This window comes from Salmo salar, chromosome 20 (assembly GCF_965601325.2).
Source record: "Salmo salar chromosome 20, fSalSal1, whole genome shotgun sequence".
NCBI classification, from domain to species: Eukaryota; Metazoa; Chordata; class Actinopteri; order Salmoniformes; family Salmonidae; genus Salmo; species Salmo salar.
The window spans coordinates 47,206,524-47,226,496 of record NC_138310.1 but is presented as its reverse complement, the minus strand read 5'-3'; the positions used below and the strand labels follow the sequence as shown (position 1 = coordinate 47,226,496).

General features: G+C 40.8%; 1 protein-coding gene across 1 annotated transcript; it reads left to right on the top strand.

Annotated features, from left to right (window-relative positions):
• Nucleotides 1-1,328: 1,328 nt before the first annotated feature.
• On the top strand, nt 1,329-14,616 carry LOC123729220 (porphobilinogen deaminase). Its single transcript, XM_045703496.2, has 14 exons — nt 1,329-1,547; nt 1,745-1,798; nt 2,273-2,345; nt 3,295-3,344; nt 3,549-3,604; nt 5,623-5,700; nt 6,321-6,398; nt 6,504-6,579; nt 6,710-6,823; nt 8,734-8,772; nt 10,604-10,723; nt 12,311-12,364; nt 12,472-12,558; nt 12,693-14,616. The coding sequence occupies exons 1-14, from the start codon at nt 1,521-1,523 to the stop codon at nt 12,864-12,866; spliced, it is 1,080 nt and encodes a 359-aa protein (XP_045559452.1). The 5' UTR covers nt 1,329-1,520; the 3' UTR covers nt 12,867-14,616.
• The last annotated feature ends 5,357 nt before the right edge of the window (nt 14,617-19,973 follow it).

The window sequence follows — 19,973 nt, the reverse complement described above, 5'->3', positions numbered from 1 at the left end:
TGTGCCTATTGATATCTGCCTTTTCTGTGAAAAAGGTGAGAATCTGACTCACTTGTTCTTTGAATGTACATTTGTGTCAGAATTTTTGGAAAACCTCGCAGAATACTTATTCATCATTATGAACACTACCCATGTTTTTGACATGAAGGATACAATATGTTACCTTTGCAATGATAACAAGACCATTGAAATAATTGTGATTTTTCTTATTCTTGTTGCCAAATACTTTATACACAAACAAAAATTCCAGATTTCTATACCAAAATTACACATATTTTTGATTGAATTTAATCATCTTGTTAAGACATTATCCCTAGTGAATAACAACAAGAATAACAATCTTCCTGAATCATTATAATTCAATTTTTTTTTCAGAATGAATACAATTGCACTAGAATAGTTTATTTTAAAAAATTATTTTATTGATATTTTTTGTACGTTTTAGTATTTTCTTGTTAATATCTGTGTTTTGTTTTGTTAGACATGTTTGATGTAGCAATGTAAGTTGATTTTTGTATTATGAATAATACAAAAATAAAATAAATTATCCTAGGTACAAATGCCATTTTCATCCCTGTTTACAAGGAATTAGCTATATTCTCAAGGATTGCATGTCGCGAACAATTGTCACTGACAAAGACAATACTCGCGGATCGTTACTGCCACACTGAGATGTCGAGAGAGAAGAATTCCCAGGTGAGAGACTTGGCTAGTTAGCTAGGACTCTGCCTAACAGTCATACCTCACTGATAATATTCCGCGCAGTGAGGCATGCGTCGTTATTACAGCCAAGCCGGAACGCTCTGATTGGTTTACTCACGCGCCTTTCTGCACCTCGGAGCTCTACCATTGGAGAATACATCTCATATATCAAAGGGTTTCATTACAAACAATATCTGCCTCACCATCAGCAGCCACATCCATTGAACCTGTAGATTAGAAGCTAATGTGATGTTATGTCTTAGCTGTCCCTTTCTAATGGCAGATGGACAGTTCCTGCAGTAAAAATTACGTGTTCATTCATTAAACTAACTCTAAATAACAGCATAATATGATGTTGCTGCCTGTCAGAGTTTCTATAGCTGCTGTATTATATGCCTGCAACAACCAGTGTGTCAACTCTTGTCTTCTCCTATAAAACCTAAAGGTTGCCAGCTTTGAATGGGATCAGATTTAAACAGAAAACTCTATCCTTTTCATATTGTTGCTTTCCACGTACATACAGTACATGTCAATTTCATAACCATTTGGAAAATTCCTAAAACAAATTATCTTTCTAAAGTCTATCACTACCCCTCCCTGCTCATAATAACTGACACAATGAATCGGCACTCTTGACTTATCAGCTAGGACCAGGGAAATGGGGGTGTAGGAAGTTAAGATGCATAGTTGTTCAGTATCTCTCGGGCTTGGCTATATGACTTGCCACTGCTCCCCACATAGACACAGCAGGCTTCCACAGCTCTACAGACGACACAAAGTGCTTCTCTGCGTGTAGAAGCTAAGGTTTACTGAGAACTATGGAGGGACCTTATAAGTACATTAGGGTAAGAGGAAAGCAATTCAATCAGAGTTTATATATATATTATTATATGGAGCAGTTATATGTGGCTTATAGTGAAAGGAGTTGACACAATACGAAGGGAATAACTGCCATGAACTGCAATGACAAGTAGAAGTTGAAAAACTCCATTATTGGAAAAATGGCTGTTGTAAATGTATTGCTTTCATGTTTTTCCAACAGGATGGGAATGGGAAAGTTAGCCGGGTCATACGAATTGGAACCCGAAACAGCCAGGTATGATACCTTTGGTGGTTGAGTGGACACAAATTGCATTTTATGTTGTTGTTGATTTCAGATAATGTCATTTCTCACTTTAACTATTTTTACAGTGTCAGTGAAACTACTGTAGAGTTACACTTTTGAATGGCGAAACAGCTTTTGAATGGGGGGGCAGAGAGCGTGGCAACTCCTTATCAGATAAGGTTCCCCTCTCCGTTCACTCTGATACAGCAGTCAGGGACGTCTGCACCTCCTGCAACAGAGATAGATTATTTCACTGCTCCTGTCATTTCTAGCCTTTTACTACAGCTTCTTATGCTCATGTCCCACTGATTTGGTAACTCACGGCTGAACATTTGCTTCTTGAATAGCCTATGTTATTCAATATTATCCAAGAAGTGAACTAGCTAGAAACCAACCATCCAAAATGCAGACACACATATTATGTAATCCAAATTGAATTGATTTCTGTCCATTTGTTGACCTCAGCTGGCTCGTATTCAGACGGACAGCGTTGCAGAAAAGCTGAAGGGACTGTACCCTGATGTCCACATAGAAATAGGTGAGTCCAGGTGTCCCGCAATACACTCTAAGAAAAAAATGTGCTATCTAGAACCAAAAAGGGTTGTTCGGCGGTCCGCATAGGAGAACCCTTTGAAGAACCCTTTTGCGTTCCATGTAGAAGCCTTTCCACAGAGGATTCTACTTGGAAACCAAAATAGTTCTACTTGGTACCCAAAAGGGTTCTATCTGAAACCAATAAGGGTTCTCCCATGGGGACAGCCGAAGAACCTTTTGGAACCCTTTTTTCTAAGAGTGTTTGAAAAAAAGGTTTTATAGAGTATATACAAGTAACTGGAAAAATAATAGAAACACTTGAGTAAATGAGAGATAAAAAGCATATTGAAAGCAGGTGCTTCCACACAGATGTGTTTTCTGAGTTAATTAAGCAATTAACATCCCATCATGCTTAGGTTCATGTATAAAAAGGCTGGGCAGGCCATTATTTAGGCTATTTTTGGGCTACCATGGCTATGCCCCCATAGGATGACAATGCCCCCATACACAGGGCACGAGTGGTCACTGAATGGTTTGATGAGCATGAAAACGATGTAAGCTATATGCCATGGCCGTCTCAGTCACCAGATCTCATCCCAATCTAAGAGTTATGGGAGATTCTGGAGCGGCTCTTGAGACAGCGTTTTCTACCACCATCACCAAAACACCAAATTATGGAATTTCTTGTGGAAGAATGGTGTTGCATTCCTCCAATAGAGTTCCAGACATTTGTAGAATATATGCCAAGGTGCATTGAAGCTGTTTTGGCCCAACGCCCTATTAAAACACATTATGTTGATGTTTCCTTTATTTTGGCAGTTACATGTATGTTGTGTTACTTATAGTGCAGTAATCTTCATTTGACTATAGAGATGCATCACCAATAAGATATGTACAATACAGTAATTAAATGACTATATCACTTTGATTACGTCATTGTCTTTCTGTTTCAGTTGGCATGACAACTACAGGGGACAAAATTCTTGACACAGCGTTATCAAAGGTAAATCTATTTATATACTAAAGCGTGCCTCATGAGAACTAAATTGTTGCCCAAATTGTTCATTTTACTTGACTCAGTAGTGTGCAAAAACCACTGCCATTAAAATATACACTGTTTTCTCCATTGTGTACATGTAAACTTATGGTCTGAACTGAACATGTTATGGGGTTAACAGTTAGCAACCTATTTGCTTTCTAAATGCAGATTGGAGAGAAGAGCCTTTTCACCAAAGAACTGGAGACTGCTCTGGAGAGGAACGAGTAAGTTTAATTTTGTCATCTGGAACTGGCATTTCAGTTGGATCCACTTGTCAGGCTTGGGTGTTGTCAAGAAAAATGTTGCCAAGAATGGTGATTATAGTGGTCTCTTGTCTGTGAATAAGCCTTGTAATATACAGTCGCTAGTGAAAGTCTACACACCCTTTGCACAGTCAACACATTTTGCTGCCTTAAAATGTAATCTCAAATGGGAATATATTTGATTTCTTTCCTATCGAGCCGGGTCATACGAATTGGAACCCGAAAGAGCCAGGTATGATACCTTTGGTGGTTGAGTGGAACCAAATTGCATTTTATGTTGTTGTTGATTTCAGGTAATGTCCTTTCTCACTTTAACAATTTTTTCCAGTGTCAGTGAAACTACTGTAGAGTTGCACTCCACATTTTCAAAGTTAAAGAAAAATTATAGAAAATATTCAAAATGAATAAAAAAATTGTTGGTGTGTTGATAACGTGTCGTCACACCCCAGAGTTAATACTTGGTGGAAGCACCTTTGGCTGCCATTACAGTGGTGAATCATTTTGAATAAGATTCTACCAACTTTGCACAACTCTCAGGGCAACATTTATTCATTGTTTTTGTCAAAAAAAATGTCTCACTTTGTCATACCATACGGGCCAGTAATGTGGAGTGAATACAATATTGTTGATAATATGCGTTTGAGTATTGTGGTGGCAGCATCAGGTTATGGGTATGCTTGTCACCGGCAGGGACTGAGGAGTTTTTCAGGAAAAAAAATATGAAAGGTGCCTCCCGAATGGCGCAGTGGTCTTAGGCGCCACTACAGATCTGGGTTCGAACCCGGGCTGTTTCACAACCGGCCGTGATCGGGCAGTGCACAATTGGCCCAGCGTTGTCCGGGTTAGGGGAGGGTTTGGCCGGGGGGCTTTACTTGGTTCATCGCGCTCTAGTGACTCCTTGTGGCGGGCTGTGCACCTACAGGCTGACCTCGGTCTTCAGGTGAATAGTGTTTTCTCTGACACATTGGTGCGGCTGGCTTCCAGGTTAAACGGGAGGGTGTTAAGAAGCACGGTTTGGCGGATCATGTTTCGGAGGACACATGACTCAACCTTCACCTCCCAAGCCCATTGGGGAGTTGAAACAATGAGACAAGATTGAAATTGGGGAGAAAAAGGGGCTAAAACACAAACAAACAAAAACATATATATAATATGAAAGGAGAAAAGCCCAGATAAAAAGTTACACGAAACCCTGCCTTAGTCTTCTGAATACCTAAACCTGGGATAGAACTTTATTTTTCAGCGGGACAATTACATAAATTGTAATGCCAAAAACGCATCAAAATGGCTTTACAATAGGTGTTGAGTGTTCCTGAATGGTCCAGTCTCAGTCCTGACGTAAATCTGCTTGAAAATCTGAGACAAGGTTGGAATATTGCTGTCCATCAATGACTCCCAACCAAATTTACTGAGCTTGAGCAATTTTAACTATGGATACATGTTACCCTAAGAGTTGTGCAAAGTTTGTAGAATCTGATTTAAATTGTTTCACAGCTGTAATTACTACCAAAGGTGCTTCCACCAAGTATTAACTCTGGGGTGTAAAGACATATGCCATCAAGACATCTTAGTTTTTTTATTTTTCATACATTTTGAAAATATTCTATAATTTTCTTTCACTTTGGAAATGTGGAGTAGGTTGTGTACATCAGTAGGAAAAAAATGATAATTTAATACATTTTCATATGTAATCTAAAGGCAGCAAAATGTGGAGACTGTGCAAGGGGTGTGTAGACGTTCACTACGCACTGTACATTCAAACTGTAGGCTACATTACTATTAGCCCGAATCTGGAAAGCTACTACTGTTGAAGTACTTTCTTTGTTACAACGTAATGGCATACATTTTGAGTAGCTTCAACACTTCAGACAAAACCATTGATGTCTTCAAGACTTTGATTTGTGCAGGTGTTTATGTCCAGAGTCTTTGCTCTGAAGTGTTGCAAAATAAATGACTCTGTTGTGCTGTGTCTCCTATAGGGTAGACTTGGTGGTCCACTCTTTGAAGGACTTGCCCACGACTCTGCCTCCTGGCTTTACCATAGGAGCAGTGCTAAAGTAAGTTGACACAATAGTGCCTCTGTAAGGATCCACAGAGAAATCAAACACACTGTCCTAATTCATCTGGGCCTCTTTTGTTTGTGTTCAGACCTTTGAACATACTGATTTGGTTTGAAACACTATCAGTTTTACTCACATATTGTACTATATTGAAAGTTCTTTCTTTCAAAGTTTATTCAGGTTACTACAAATAGATTTCATTGACAATGTAGATTTGAAATCATGATCTAGCTAGCCTAGCTACGTGTGTAGACATTTATTTTGAATACTCCAAGCGCACTAGAGTGTATCACTTTCTGAATATCTACTATTGAAGTAGGATTGTCTTCACCACTACTGTGGAATGAAGTAGCCTCCAATATTTTAATGGTAAATATTTGTTTTGAGGGGCGGCAGCGTAGCCCAGTGGTTAGAGCGTTGGACTAGCAACTGAAAGGTTGCAAGATTGAATCCCTGAGCTGACAAGGTACAAATCTGTCGTTCTGCCCCTGAACAAGGCAGTTCCTAGGCCGTCATTGAAAATAAGAATTTGTTCTTAACTGACTTGCCTAGTTAAATAAAGGTATTTAAAAAATATTATATATATACATATTTGTTTTGCTTCCTGTTCTTTAAAGGCGGGAGAACCCCCATGATGCAGTGGTCTTGCATCCCCAAAACATGGGCAAATCCCTCGACACCCTGCCCGACAAGAGGTACGAAACACAGTTGAATTTTACTCATGACACCGTTTGAAGATTCTTTTCCTATCTGTTTTAAAGGAGTGGCTTGACATTGATCTTGATGGGGTTTTTTCATAGTGTGATAGGCACAAGTTCGCTGCGACGGGCTGCTCAGCTAAAGAAAAGATTCCCCCACCTCGAGTTTAAAGATATTGTATCCTTTCACTCACAATATAGCGAAATATCAAAACAGGATCTTCATTTGAAATCTGATGCACATCATATCCGTAATGACTATATCTATAGAGGGTTGTGAGTTTGTTTCCTTAGTGGGTTTTTTCCAGCGAGGAAACCTTAACACGAGGTTGAAGAAGCTGGATGAAAAGGGCGACTTCTCTGCCATTATTCTGGCTGCAGCTGGACTCCGTCGCATGGGCTGGGAGAGCCGAGTCAGCCAGGTAGCTACTTCCAACATTCCACTTCACAACACCTTGTCCATAGCCAAGATTTATCTTCATTAATAAAGATTCAATTGTATGTGGTTTATAGACAATATGTAAGCCTACTGTATGCGGTGCCTTCAGAAAGCATTCAGACCCCTTGACTTTTTCCACATTTTGTTATGTTACAGCCCTATTGATTAAATATTTTTTTCTCAGCAATCTACACACTACCCCATAATGACAAAATGCAAACAGGTTTTCAGAAATGTTTGCAAATATATTAAAAATAAAAACAGAAATACCTTAATTACATAAGTATTCAGACCCTTTGCTATGAGACTAGAAATGGAGGCCAGGTGCATCCTGTTTTCATTGATCATCCTTGAGATGTTACTACAACTTGGTTGGAGTCCACTTGTGGTAAATTCAATTGATTGGACATGATTTGGAAAGGCACACCTGTCTATATAACGTTCCACAGTTGACAGTGCATGTCAAAGCAAAAACCAAACCATGAGGTTGAAGGAATTGTCTGTAGAGCTCCGAGACAGGATTGTGTCGAGGTACAGATCTGAGGAAGGGTACCAAAACATTTCTGCAGCATTGACGATCCCCAAGAACACAGTGGCCTCCATCATTCTTAAATGGAAGAAGTTTGTAATTAACCAACCTTTTTCCTTGAGCTGGCTGCCCAGCCAAACTGAGCAACCGGGGGAGAAGGGCCTTGGTCAGGGAGGTGACCAAGAACCTGATGGTGACTCTGACAGAGCTCCAGAGTTCCTCTGTGGAGATAGGAGAACCTTCCAGATGGACAGCCATCTCTGCAGTACTCCACCAATCAGGCCTTTATGGCAGAGTGGCCAGACGGAAGCCACTCCTCAGTAAAAGACACCGGACAGCCTGCTTGGAGTTTGCTAAAAGGCACCTAAAGACTCTCATTTACATTTTACATTTAAGTCATTTAGCAGACGCTCTTATCCAGAGCGACTTACAAATTGGTGCATTCACCTTATGATATCCAGTGGAACAACCACTTTACAATAGTGCATCTAAATCTTTTAAGAGGGGGGGGTTAGAATGATTACTTTATCCTATCCTAGGTATTCTCTCAGACCATGAGAAAAGATTCTCTGGTCTGATGAAACCAAGATTGATCTCTTTGGCCAGAATGCCAAGCGTCACGTCTGGTGGAAACCTGGCACCATCCCTACGTTGAAGCATAGTGGTGGTGGCAGCATTTATGCTGTGGGGATGTTTTTCAGCAGCAGCGACTGGGAGACTAGTCAGGATCGTGGCAAAGATGAACGGAGCCAAGTACAGCGAGATCCTTGAAGAAAACCTGCCCCAGAGCGCTCAGGACCTCAGACTGGGGCAAAGGTTCACCTTCCAACAGGACAACAACCCTAAGCACACAGCCAAGACAATGCAGGAGTGGCTTCGGGGAAAGTCTCTGAATGTCCTTGAGTGGCCCAGCCAGAGCCTGGACTTGAACCCGATCAAACATGTCTGGAGAGACCTGAAAATAGCTGTGCAGCAACGCTCCCCATCCAACCTGACAGAGCTTGAGAGGATCTGCAGAGAAGAATGGGAGAAACTCCCCAAATACAGGTGTGCCAAGCTTGTAGCGTCATACCCAAGAAGACTCAAGACTGTATTCGCTACCAAAGGTGCTTCAACAAAGTACTGAGTAAAGGGTCTGAATACTTATGTAAATGTGATATTTCAGTTTTTTAGTTTGAATACATTTGCAGAAATACAAAAAAAACAGTTTTTGCTACGTCATCGTGTGTAGATTTGATGAGGGGGGAAAAACGATTGAATCCATTGTCGAATAAGGCTGTAACGTAACAAAATGTGGAAAAGTCAAGGGGTCTGAAAACTTTATGAATTCATTGTATCTTTAATTTGTGTCTTTACATTTGAAGATCCTGGGCCCTGAGGACTGTATGTACGCTGTTGGACAGGTGGGTAGATTTATTTTATGAAGGAGAAAGTGACAACTTTAACTCTTATACCTGTGGTCCTTATTCCATTGTGTAATAATAACAAAAAACATTTTACCTTGAAAGGGTATATCACCGTTGCTAACCCATTATCCCCAGGCCTTCGTCCGAGACCCCTTTTGGCACTGTATACAGTTGAAGTCGGAAGTTTACATACCCTTGGGTTGGAGTCATTAAAACTAGTTTTTCAACCACTCCACAAATGTCTTGTTAACTAACTATTGTTTTGGCAAGTCGGATAGGACATCTACTTTGTGCATGACACAAGTCATTTTTCCAACAATTGTTTACAGACAGATTATTTCACTTATAATTCACTGTATCCCAATTCCAGTGGATCAGAAGTTTACATACATTAAGTTGACTGTGCCTTTAAACAGCTTCTGGTAGGCTAATTGACATCGTTTGACTCAATTGGAGGTGTACCCGTGGATGTATTTCAAGGCCTACCTTCAAACTCAGTGCCTCTTTGCTTGATATCATGGGAAAATCAAAAGAAATCAGCCAAGACCTCAGAAAAAGAATTGGAGACCTCCACAAGTCTGGTTCATCCTTGGGAGCAATTTCCAAATGCCTGAAGGTACCACATTCATCTGTACAAACAATAGTACGCAAGTATAAACACCATGGGACCACGCAGCCGTCATACCGCTCAGGAAGGAGACGCGTTCTGTCTCCTAGAGATGAATATACTTTGGTGCGAAAAGTGCAAATCAATCCCAGAACAACAGCAAAGGACCTTGTGAAGATGCTGGAGGAAACAGGTACAAAAGTATCTCTATCCACAGTAAAAACGAGTCCAATATCAACATAACCTGAAAGGCCGCTCAGCAAGGAAGAAGCCACTGCTCCAAAACCGCCATAAAAAAGCCAGACTACAGTTTGCAACTGCACATGGGGACAAAGATCGTACTTTTTGTAGAAATGTTCTCTGGTCTGATGAAACAAAAATAGAACTGTTTGGCCATCGTTATGTTTGGTGGAAAAAGGGGGACGCTTGCAAGTCGAAGAACACCATCCCAACCATGAAGCACGGGGGTGGCAGCATCATGTTGTGGGGGTACTTTGCTGCAGGAGGGACTGGTGCATGTCACAAAATAGATGGCATCATGAGGAAATAAAATTATGTAGATATATTGAAGCAACATCTCAAGAAATCAGTCAGGAATTTAAAGCTTGGTCGCAAATGGGTCTTCCAAATGGACAATGACCCCAAGCATACTTCCAAAGTTGTGGAAAAATGGCTTAAGGACAACAAAGTCAAGGTTTTGGAATGGCCATCACAAAGGCCTGACCTCACTCCTATAGAAAATTTGTGGGCAGAACTGAAAAAGCGTGTTTGAGCAAGGAGGCCTACTAACCTGACTCAGTTACACCAGCTCTGTCAGGAGGAATGAGCCAAAATTCACCCAACTTATTGTGGGAAGCTTATGGAAGGCTACGCGAAATGTTTGACCCAAGTGAAACAATTTAAAGGCAATGCTACCAAATACTAATTCAGTGTATGTAAACTTCTGACCCACTGGGAATGTGATGAAAGAAATAAAAGCTGAAATAAATCATTCTCTCTACTGATATTCTGACATTTCACATTCTTAAAATAAAGTGGTGATCCTAACTGACCTCAGACAGGGAACTTTTATTGGGATTAAATGTCAGGAATTGTGAAAAACTGAGTTTAAATGTATTTGGCTAAAGTGTATGTAAACTTTCGACTTTAACTGTATGTGAGAATTAGAATTTTCAGCGTGGTCTTAACTGACTGAGGGTCCATTGCTTGGCTGTGTTCCAGGGGGCTATTGCCATTGAGGTGCGGGCCAAAGATAAGGACATCCTGGAGATGGTGTCTGTTCTGCACGACCCCAACACGGTCCTGCGCTGTATAGCAGAGCGAGCCTTCCTCAGACGACTGGTAAGTCTCACTCTAGATCTCCTAGATGTTTTATTATAGCGTGTCCAGTGTATCTGTGAATTGTTGGCTGCTAGTGGATTGTTGATACTACTTAATGTAGATACTCGTATAGGACCAGTTTCCCAGACTCAGATTAGCCTAGGCCTAATCCTGGACTAAAAAGCATGCTCAACAGAGAATCATCATTGAAAGGGCTTTTTAGTCTAGGACGAGGCTTAATCTTTGCCTCGGAAACCGGCCTTTGAGGTACAATTGCAAGTGAATGTAGAAGTCTTTACATAAAAAAAAAACATAAAGTAATGGTAGGCTTTATAATTATGTCACATAAACATTACTTAAAGCGGCAATCCGGAGTTGAAACAATCACAACGCGTACACCCCACCTCTATTTTGGTAAAAAGCTGATGGAGGGGTCTAGAGAAATGTAACCACTCACAAATTCATAGACAGAGCTATGACTAACCATCTAAGATTTAAAAATTATAGTTTTAAACATGTTTGGAAGCAATACAATGTTTAAAATTGTTTTTATTTACAATGTTTACAAACATTGGAGTAGAACAAGGTTATATTTTGTGTTCTGATTGGGTACGACAGTTGACCTAAGCTCATGAGGCATTTCTAAGTTATATTCCTCAAGAATAAATGGGTATAAATCATTACAGTGCATCAGTATACCAGTTCATCACTGGGCCGAACACCCTGCCATTCAGGCGGTGTCAGAGGAAGGCCCTAAAACTTCATGCATCCAGCCACCCAAGTCATAAACTGTTCTCATTGTTGCCGCACGGCATGCACCAAGTCTGGAACCAACAGGACCCTGAAAAGCTTCTACCCCCAAGCCATAAGACTGCTCAATAAACTGAACAAAAATACTGAGGAGTATTTCTGTCTGTACTAAAGCCCTTTAGTGGGGAAAAACTCATTCTGATTGGCAGGACCTGGCTTCCCAGTGGGTGTGCCTATGCCCTGCAAGTCATGTAAAATTCACACATTAGGGCCTAATGAGTTTATTTCAATTGACTGATATCCTTATATGAACTGTAACTCAGTAAAATCTTTGCAATTGTTGCATGTTACGTTTATATCTATGTTCAATATAGTTAGTCCAGGTAGCTATTGGTTAATTATTTAACTATCTGACCATTTTTTGGCTCATCACATACACCGATGCTACTGTTTATTATCTGTCCTGTTGAATAATCACTTTATTCCTAGTTATACGGTATGTACATATCTACCTCAATTACCTCATACCCCTGCACATCGACTCGGTACTGGTACTCTGGTGTATATAGCAAAGTTATCATTACTCATTGTGTATTTATTATTACTATTATTTCTATATTTTATTTTTCTCTGCATTGTTGGGAAGGGGTCCTAATCAAGCATTTCACTGTTAGTCTACACCTATTGTTTACGAAGCATGTGACAAATACAATTTAATTTAATTTAATTAATTGAGCATTTAAAAAATGTATGCAGCAACTGCAGATTACCCCCTTTAACCAAATGTCAATATTTTCTTGTATGTCCCATTATATTTGACTGTCTACACTTCAGTGTAATCACTTTCGCTTGTTGTAGGAGGGGGGTTGCAGTGTACCAGTTGCTGTCCACACTGAAGTCAAGGACTCTCAGGTAAGGGCTTATGACATTTGCTAACGTGTACGTGTGTGTCATTGCATATCCATGGTTGCATTCTTGCGTGTATGCCTTTTGTAACTGTTGTGTTCTATTTACCAAAGCTCTACCTGACGGGTGCAGTGTACAGCCTGGATGGTTCAGACAGTCTCAAGGAGACCATGCAGACCAGCATTGCTTCAGACAATAAGGTCAGACTACTGATTTCTCACTCCCAGTCAGAACACAAATGAACCTCTCTCATTAAACGTATCAGCTCACCAAGGGGCTCCCTTTTCAGCGCATATTTATTTGGTTTATTTAAGCTGTCTTTCCTCTGTGGTAGGTGGAAGAGCGAGTGGATGAGTGGGTCCAGCGAGTTGGCGTCACAGCGAACAACATGCCAGGCCCGGCCCAGGATGCTTCTGAGAAGCTAGGTCTAGACCTGGCCAATCTACTGCTGAGTAAAGGGGCTAAGGAGATCCTTACCTTGGCCAGGGAGCTCAACGATGCGCGATAAACTCACTCTGTGACCCCAGCTGGGTCTGGAGGTGTAACCTGCACTCACCGGTAGTCAATACTAATATTAAAGCTCACACATGGCTGACTGAGGACTCATGATATAGAATTGCACTGTCAGCACCACTAGACCTGGGTTTGAATAGTATGTGTTTTCATTTAGAGTTTGATTTAGCCTGCTTTCAGCGCCAGAACATTAATGTACAGGTAACTGCCAAATAATGGAAACACTTGAGTAAATGAGGGATACAAAACACCAAATTATGGAATTTATCGTGGAAGAAGGTTGTCGCCTCCTGCTAATAGAGGTGCATTAAAGCTGTTCTGGCTCGTGGTGGCCCAACGCCCTCTCGAAAAACACTTTATGTTTCCTTTATTTTGGCAGTTACCTGTACACACATTGAGGGACTCCATTTCTAACTGTTGTTGGGATCATCCTACCGCTTTCATCAACAGAGCTCTGATAATCTTGTTTGATGAATGACGTGTGTGACACATTAGTGATGTCTGTTAAACAGACCCAGAACATGCAAGCTACAGTGACAAACTCTAGCTCATGAGTACTATCAGACCAAGCCCAAGGCCACCTGTCTACAACACCAGAGCGCCTATTATTATTACGTGTATATTTTATAGATTTTTTCCCCTTGATCGATGGAATACTATGTCAAGACAATTAGGAAAGCACTGCATATAAACAAACGATAAACACTGGATGCCGTACAAAAACGAAATGTTGGATACCTGTGACATTTTCCTTTCAATGTGTTCACATGAGTTCAATGTGTTTTGATCCTTTGAGGATTTTTATTGCTTACTTGTTTTGCTATACCAATTTTAAGAATATAAAGCAGCGTAAAATAACACCCAACAAACGTCATCTGCATACTTCAAAACAGGGCCTGTATTCATAAAGCGTCTCAGAGTAGGAGAGCTGATCAGGTACTCTCTGGCCATGTAATCTTATTCATTATGGCAAATCTGATCCAAGATCAGCACTCCTATTCTGAGACACTTTATGAATACGGGCACAGGTTTGGTATGTTCACTGTGTGTACTTGATCCAGCCTACCACTCCACGACCTCAGAACTGAACAAGTATTCCATAACCATCCCACTAGATATTGCTCATATGGTAACTATGTGTGTGTGTGTTATGAAGAAAATAGAGAAATTAATTGAATGTAATATAGTTGTAGGCTACCTTTTAGATATGTTGTGGCATTTGTTAACAAACCTTATGCTGTCAGGTAGCATAGTTTTGTGCCTTACTTTAGTTTCTGTCTATATGGCTGCTGTGTGTACAGCTTTGCTTACAACCTAATACAACCTTATTACCTTGATCTACAAATTTGCCTTTTCCTTGTACCCCTTGAGCCTGCACAGGTTTTCCTCATTGTGACCCCTCTAACTTATATTTAGCAAAATTCATTATGTTGCATCATGTTATATTAAGTGGTGTTATGTTGTTTGACTATCGATACTTGAAAGGCATAGAGGGGGTGGTTGTGCCATATTTCTGTTTTGCAGCTTTCTGCTTTCCGCTTTAGTGCTCAGACGTTTTAAGAAGATGCTGGTCAAATGATACTTGCCATACCATCTAGTCATTCAATATTGCAGCATTCGTCATGATATGACAGAATATGGAAATGTATTGCAATCTGAAAGCGTGATGCTTTGCTTTGTCACCTTCATTAATTCTGTGTCATAAAAAGGAGGCAGCCTCAATTAAAGCCACTTGTTACTCTCTAGCTTGTACATTGAAAGTATTTTATTTGATTCATAGTTTATTATTCAACCAATGTTTGGTAGAGCAGCAGAGTTTTCAAATAAGCGTTTTCATTTTCTTAATCCTCTTCGTTCCTCTTCGTCTTAAAAGAACAGTCTGCAAACGCTTCATCAATTTTGGGACTTGTGAATTAATTAAATGTACCCATTGATTCTTGAAGAATATAACTTATAAATGCCTCACACGCTTAGTTCAACTGTCGTACCCCATCAGAACCCAAAAGATAAGCTTTTTTTTTCACTCCAATGTTTGTAAACAAAGTAAATATAAACAAACATGCCTCAAAATATGGGTAAAACTATAATTGTAATATCATGGATGGTCAGTCCTTGCATCCATAGCTCTGTCTATGAATTTCAGAGTGGTTACAACCCTATCCCTCAGCTTTTTACCGAAACAGGCGTGGAGAAAACACACAGTTATTGTTTCAACTGCTGATTGAAGCTTTAAAGGGAAAGTTCACTATTTTACAAATTAACATTAGATGGTTGGTTCCTCACCCTAAAAGTGAACTGGCCTAGGAGAAGCTAATCCATGTTTAGGTTTTCTTTAAATAGCCACTACAAACTTAAGATAACTTTGGCCACCGAAGCTAAAAATCAACAGAAGTGGTGGGGGCTACCACAGCAGGTTTATCAGACAATTGAAACGTCTTGTTCACATTGGCAGTTTGAAGTGACTCAAATCATGTTTTCTTGCATGTCCGATTCGAATCTGTTGACAGTTTGACAAGAACATGTGGTAGTTAACTAGCTTGTTAATTGTTTACAAACAAATTAGTGAATGTGCTAGAAAGCTAAACCGCTAACTAGCTAGCGAGTTGACTGCTGTGGCTAGCGAGCTGACTGCTGTGGATAGCCAAAAAGTACTCGTTTTTAAACTTGGATAATCTTATCCTTTGAGGCTTGCAAAGTGTTCTTACACTATGATTTTCAACATTCAAAGCAACTGGTAAACGTCCATGGCAGGCATTGTTGTCACCTTAGCTTGCAACGTAACTTCTGAGTGATAGGAAGCATGAGCGCCAGCAGCAATCAGCCTACACCACTGAGCACACATGCTTAGTTGCTACAACAACTAGCATAGCCATGTCAGCATATGACTGCTGTCTGAACACACACAAATCCGATTTGGTCACTTGTAACTTGCTATTTGGACAGTCAGTATTCCTAAACCGATTTCAGAAACAAAACTGATTTGAGCATTAAAGCCTGCAGTATGAACCAGGCTTAATTGTCTACTGACTTTAAGTTACTCCCTGCAGTTTCCACATGGCTCCTTGTCAGATCCCTTTGTTCGGTCATACAGGCTGGTGGCAATGTTGGTCATATGACATGCAGTTCCTCACCATCAGCTTGATGGGACATCTAGATCAGCTATGTATATAGTTAGTTTACAAAGCATATACTGAACACCTGCTCGTTGAACATCTCATTTCAAACTCATGGGCATTAATATGGAGATGGTCTCCCCCTTTGCCGCTATAACATCCTCCACTCTTCTTGGAAGGCTTTCCACTAGATGTTGGAACATTGCTGCGAGGACTTGCTTCCATTCAGCTACAAGAGCATTAGTGAGGTCGGGCACTGATGTTGGGCGATTAGGCCTGGCTCGCAGTCGGCGTTCCAATTCATCCCAAAGGTGTTCGATGGGGTTGAGGTCAGAGCTCTGTGCAGGCCAGTCTAGTTCTTCCACACCGATCTCGACAAACCATTTCTGTATGGACCTTGTTTTGTGCACAGGAGCATTGTCATGCTGAAACAGGATAGGGCCTTCCCCAAATTGTTGCCACAAAGTTGGAAGCACAGAATCGCCTAGAATGTCATTGTACGTGTAGCGTTAACATTTTCCGTCACTGGAACTAAGGGGCCTAGCCATAACTATAAAAAACAGCCCCAGACCATTATTCCTCCTCCACCAACCTATACAGTTGGCACTATGCATTGGGGAAGGTAGCATTCTCCTGGCATCCTCCAAACCCAGATGTGTCTGTCGGACTGCCAGATGGTGAAGCATGATTCATCACTCCAGAGAACGTGATTCCACTGCTCCAGAGTCCAATGGCGGCAAGCTTTACACCGCTCCAGCCGACGCTTGGCATTGCACATGCTGATCTTAGGCTTGTGTGCGGCCATGGAAACCCATTTCATGAAGCTCCCGACAAATAGTTATTGCACTGATGTTGCTTCCAGATGCAGTTTTGGAACTCTGTAGTGAGTGTTGCAAACGAGGACAGACAATTTCTACGCGCAACAGGTATATTTTTCATGTTGTTGGACCCAGCATGAATCGAACCCATGATCCATGGCGGTGCAATTAAGCGCTGTGCTCTACCGACTGAGCCAGGGCTACAAGTAACCAACCATATTGAAGCATCGTGATGACATTCAAAGGGGAATTTATGTTAAAATAGTGACTATATTGTAGCCTTCATTACATTGTAGACAAGGTACCTACCAGGCAGCAGTACCAGCAGGAATGTGGATATGAGAGCCACCAAAGGTCAACAAAGCCCTCTCACATTTCCATTATCAGATTTTACACCAGTGTTTGCAACTTTTGTGATTCCTCCTCTGAGGCCTGCATTATCTTTTTTTTCAGCTTGATACATTAATCAATAGCCAAAAGTTGCAGCTAGCGAGCTAGCAAGCTAGTTATTTGCTTGCCAGCCATAGTTAATGTTGTCAGTTCTGGTCAGTGATATGGTATCATCACAATTAGATAAGTAACTAGCTAACAACAAACTTATCAGTTATAGAAAGGGCAAGTTATGATAAACAAAAAGCTAGCTAGCTTGCTACCTTCCATGGTATTGCAGCTGCATGACTGCAAGACGTCCCCTGCAACACAAGAACACAGTAACTCAACACCATCACCCCCATGGCAGACTGAAGACAGCGGTGCGGAATGCCTCAAAATAAAAACGTAATATTCAATAACTGTAAGTTTGACTAAATATTAGCATTTCACTCCACATACTCATGGGCAATAACCTTCAATATGGATAACAACACAAAACACATTTTAAGGCTTGAGAAACGTATCGACCAATATCATCAATACAAACAACACCCAAACATGTCAGAGCGTAAGCATGGAGAACCAATCCCCAAAAGAAAAGGAGACTCCTTGACAGACACAGACGTCCCCTTCAAATAATATTTTAGCAGGAATCTCCTTGCGAATGATTTTGTCGAAGATTATATCTCCGCCGGGCTGGGAAACCTGAGCTTTTGCTATCTACATTCATTAATTGTGTGTCTAATTAAATATATTTTATTTTATTCATAGTTCTTCATTCAACATTTGTTTAACAGTCTTCAAAGAGGTCTTTTCATTTTCTTCATCCTCAATCTTCATTCTTCTTGGTCTTTACCAAGAAAGAACAAGGAACCCATGCCTTTGCACCGTATTTACTATGATGTCAGAGTAAATGTTCATCATAAAATTAAACGGAATTCAAACAATTCGAGAATTATTTCATAACCATGTTTTCTTAATTGAATTACATACATTTTAGGACAAACTGTGGCACATTTTCAAATCACAAAACAGTATTGATCAGAAGCTACTCTCTGTTCCAATATGATCACACAAAATAACTTTTACACTGGTTGAAAATCACTGTCACAGCAACCAGACAAAGCCCACGAACTGGCAACAGACAGACAGAAATCACAGGTATAAATACACTTGGGATAATGGGGAAGATGGGCGACACCTGGAGGGGGTGGAGACAAGTACAAGGACTGGTCTATCAGATCAGGGCGTGACAGAATTCTTGAATCTACACACATCTCTTTTCGATAAAGATGAACCAATTTAATGAGGGCTTTTTAGAGTTACACAGTGGCATTGAACTTGTTTGCTTCATTACGCCCAGAAGAGCCTTTCATCCAAAGAACACCTTCCATTCTAACATTGGAAGCCGAGGAGCACTCCTACCACCAACCATGCATGACCTGGTGGCAGGAGTGCTAAATCTAAGACCGTATTAAACAAATGACCAATAAATTAGCCTGCTCCCTTTTGATGAGGTCAGGGATCAGGGATGGTGAGGGATGTAATCAGTTAATTCATTTCTATAGAACAGCATCAATACTTTGAGGTGGTTTATCCATCCAAACAAGAGCATGCTACCTTAGGTCCATTTTATGTACACTGAATAGTGGCTCTAAATAAATCTATAGTGGGCTCTTTAAGTTAACTTTGCTTCTCCACCAGGGGTCACCATTCCAGTATGTAACAACTTAAATGGAGGGCCACAACAATTTTGATATTGAATAAAGGCATGCTTCCAAATCATTCAAAGTAGCTCAATAAAGATTTTTTTTATTATGAAACTGAGCATGTTGATTTGTTAGATATAATAATAATTTCCAACCAAACAGCCTTTTGCAATATACAGTGCATTCGGAAAGCATTCAGACCCCTTGACTTTTTACACATTTTGTTATGTTACAGCCTTAATTGAAAATTCATAAAATATTTTTTTCCCCTCATCAATCTACACACAATACCATACAATGACAAAGCAAAAACAGGTTTTTATAAATGTTTGAAAATCTATTAAAAATAGAAAACAGGGGGCCTCCCGGGTGGCGCAGTGGTCTAAGGCCACCAGAGACTCTGGGTTCGAGTCCAGGCTCTGTCGCATCCGGCCGCGACCAGGAGGTCCATGGGGCGACGCACAATTGGCCCAGCGTCGTCCGGGTTAGGGAGGGTTTGGCCGGCAGGGATATCCTTGTCTCATCGCGCACTAGTGAATCCTGTGGCGGGCCGGGCGCAGTGCACGCTGACCAGGTCACCAGGTGTACGGTGTTTCCTCTGACACATTGGTGCGGCTGGCTTCCGGGTTGCATGTGCATTGTGTCAAGAAGCAGTGCGGCTTGGTTGGGTTGTGTTTCGGAGGACGCATGGCTCTCGACCTTCGCCTCGCCCGAGTCCGTACGGGAGTTGCAGCGATGAGACAAGACTGTAACTACTACCAATTGGATCCCACGAAATTGGGGAGAAAAAAAAGGGGTAAAAAAACAAACAAAAACAAACAAACATTGTAAACAGAAATACCTTGTTTACATAAGTATTCAGACCCTTTGCTATGAGACTCAAAATTGAGCTCAGGAGCATCCTGTTTTCATTAATCATCCTTGAAATGTTTCTTCAACTTGATTGGAGTCCACCTGTGGTAAATTCAATTGATTGGACATGATTTGGAAAGGCACACGCCTGTCTTTATGAGGTCCCACAGCTGACAGTGCATGTCAGAGAAAAACCAATTTATGAGGTTGAAAGAATTGTCCGTAGAGCTCTGAGACA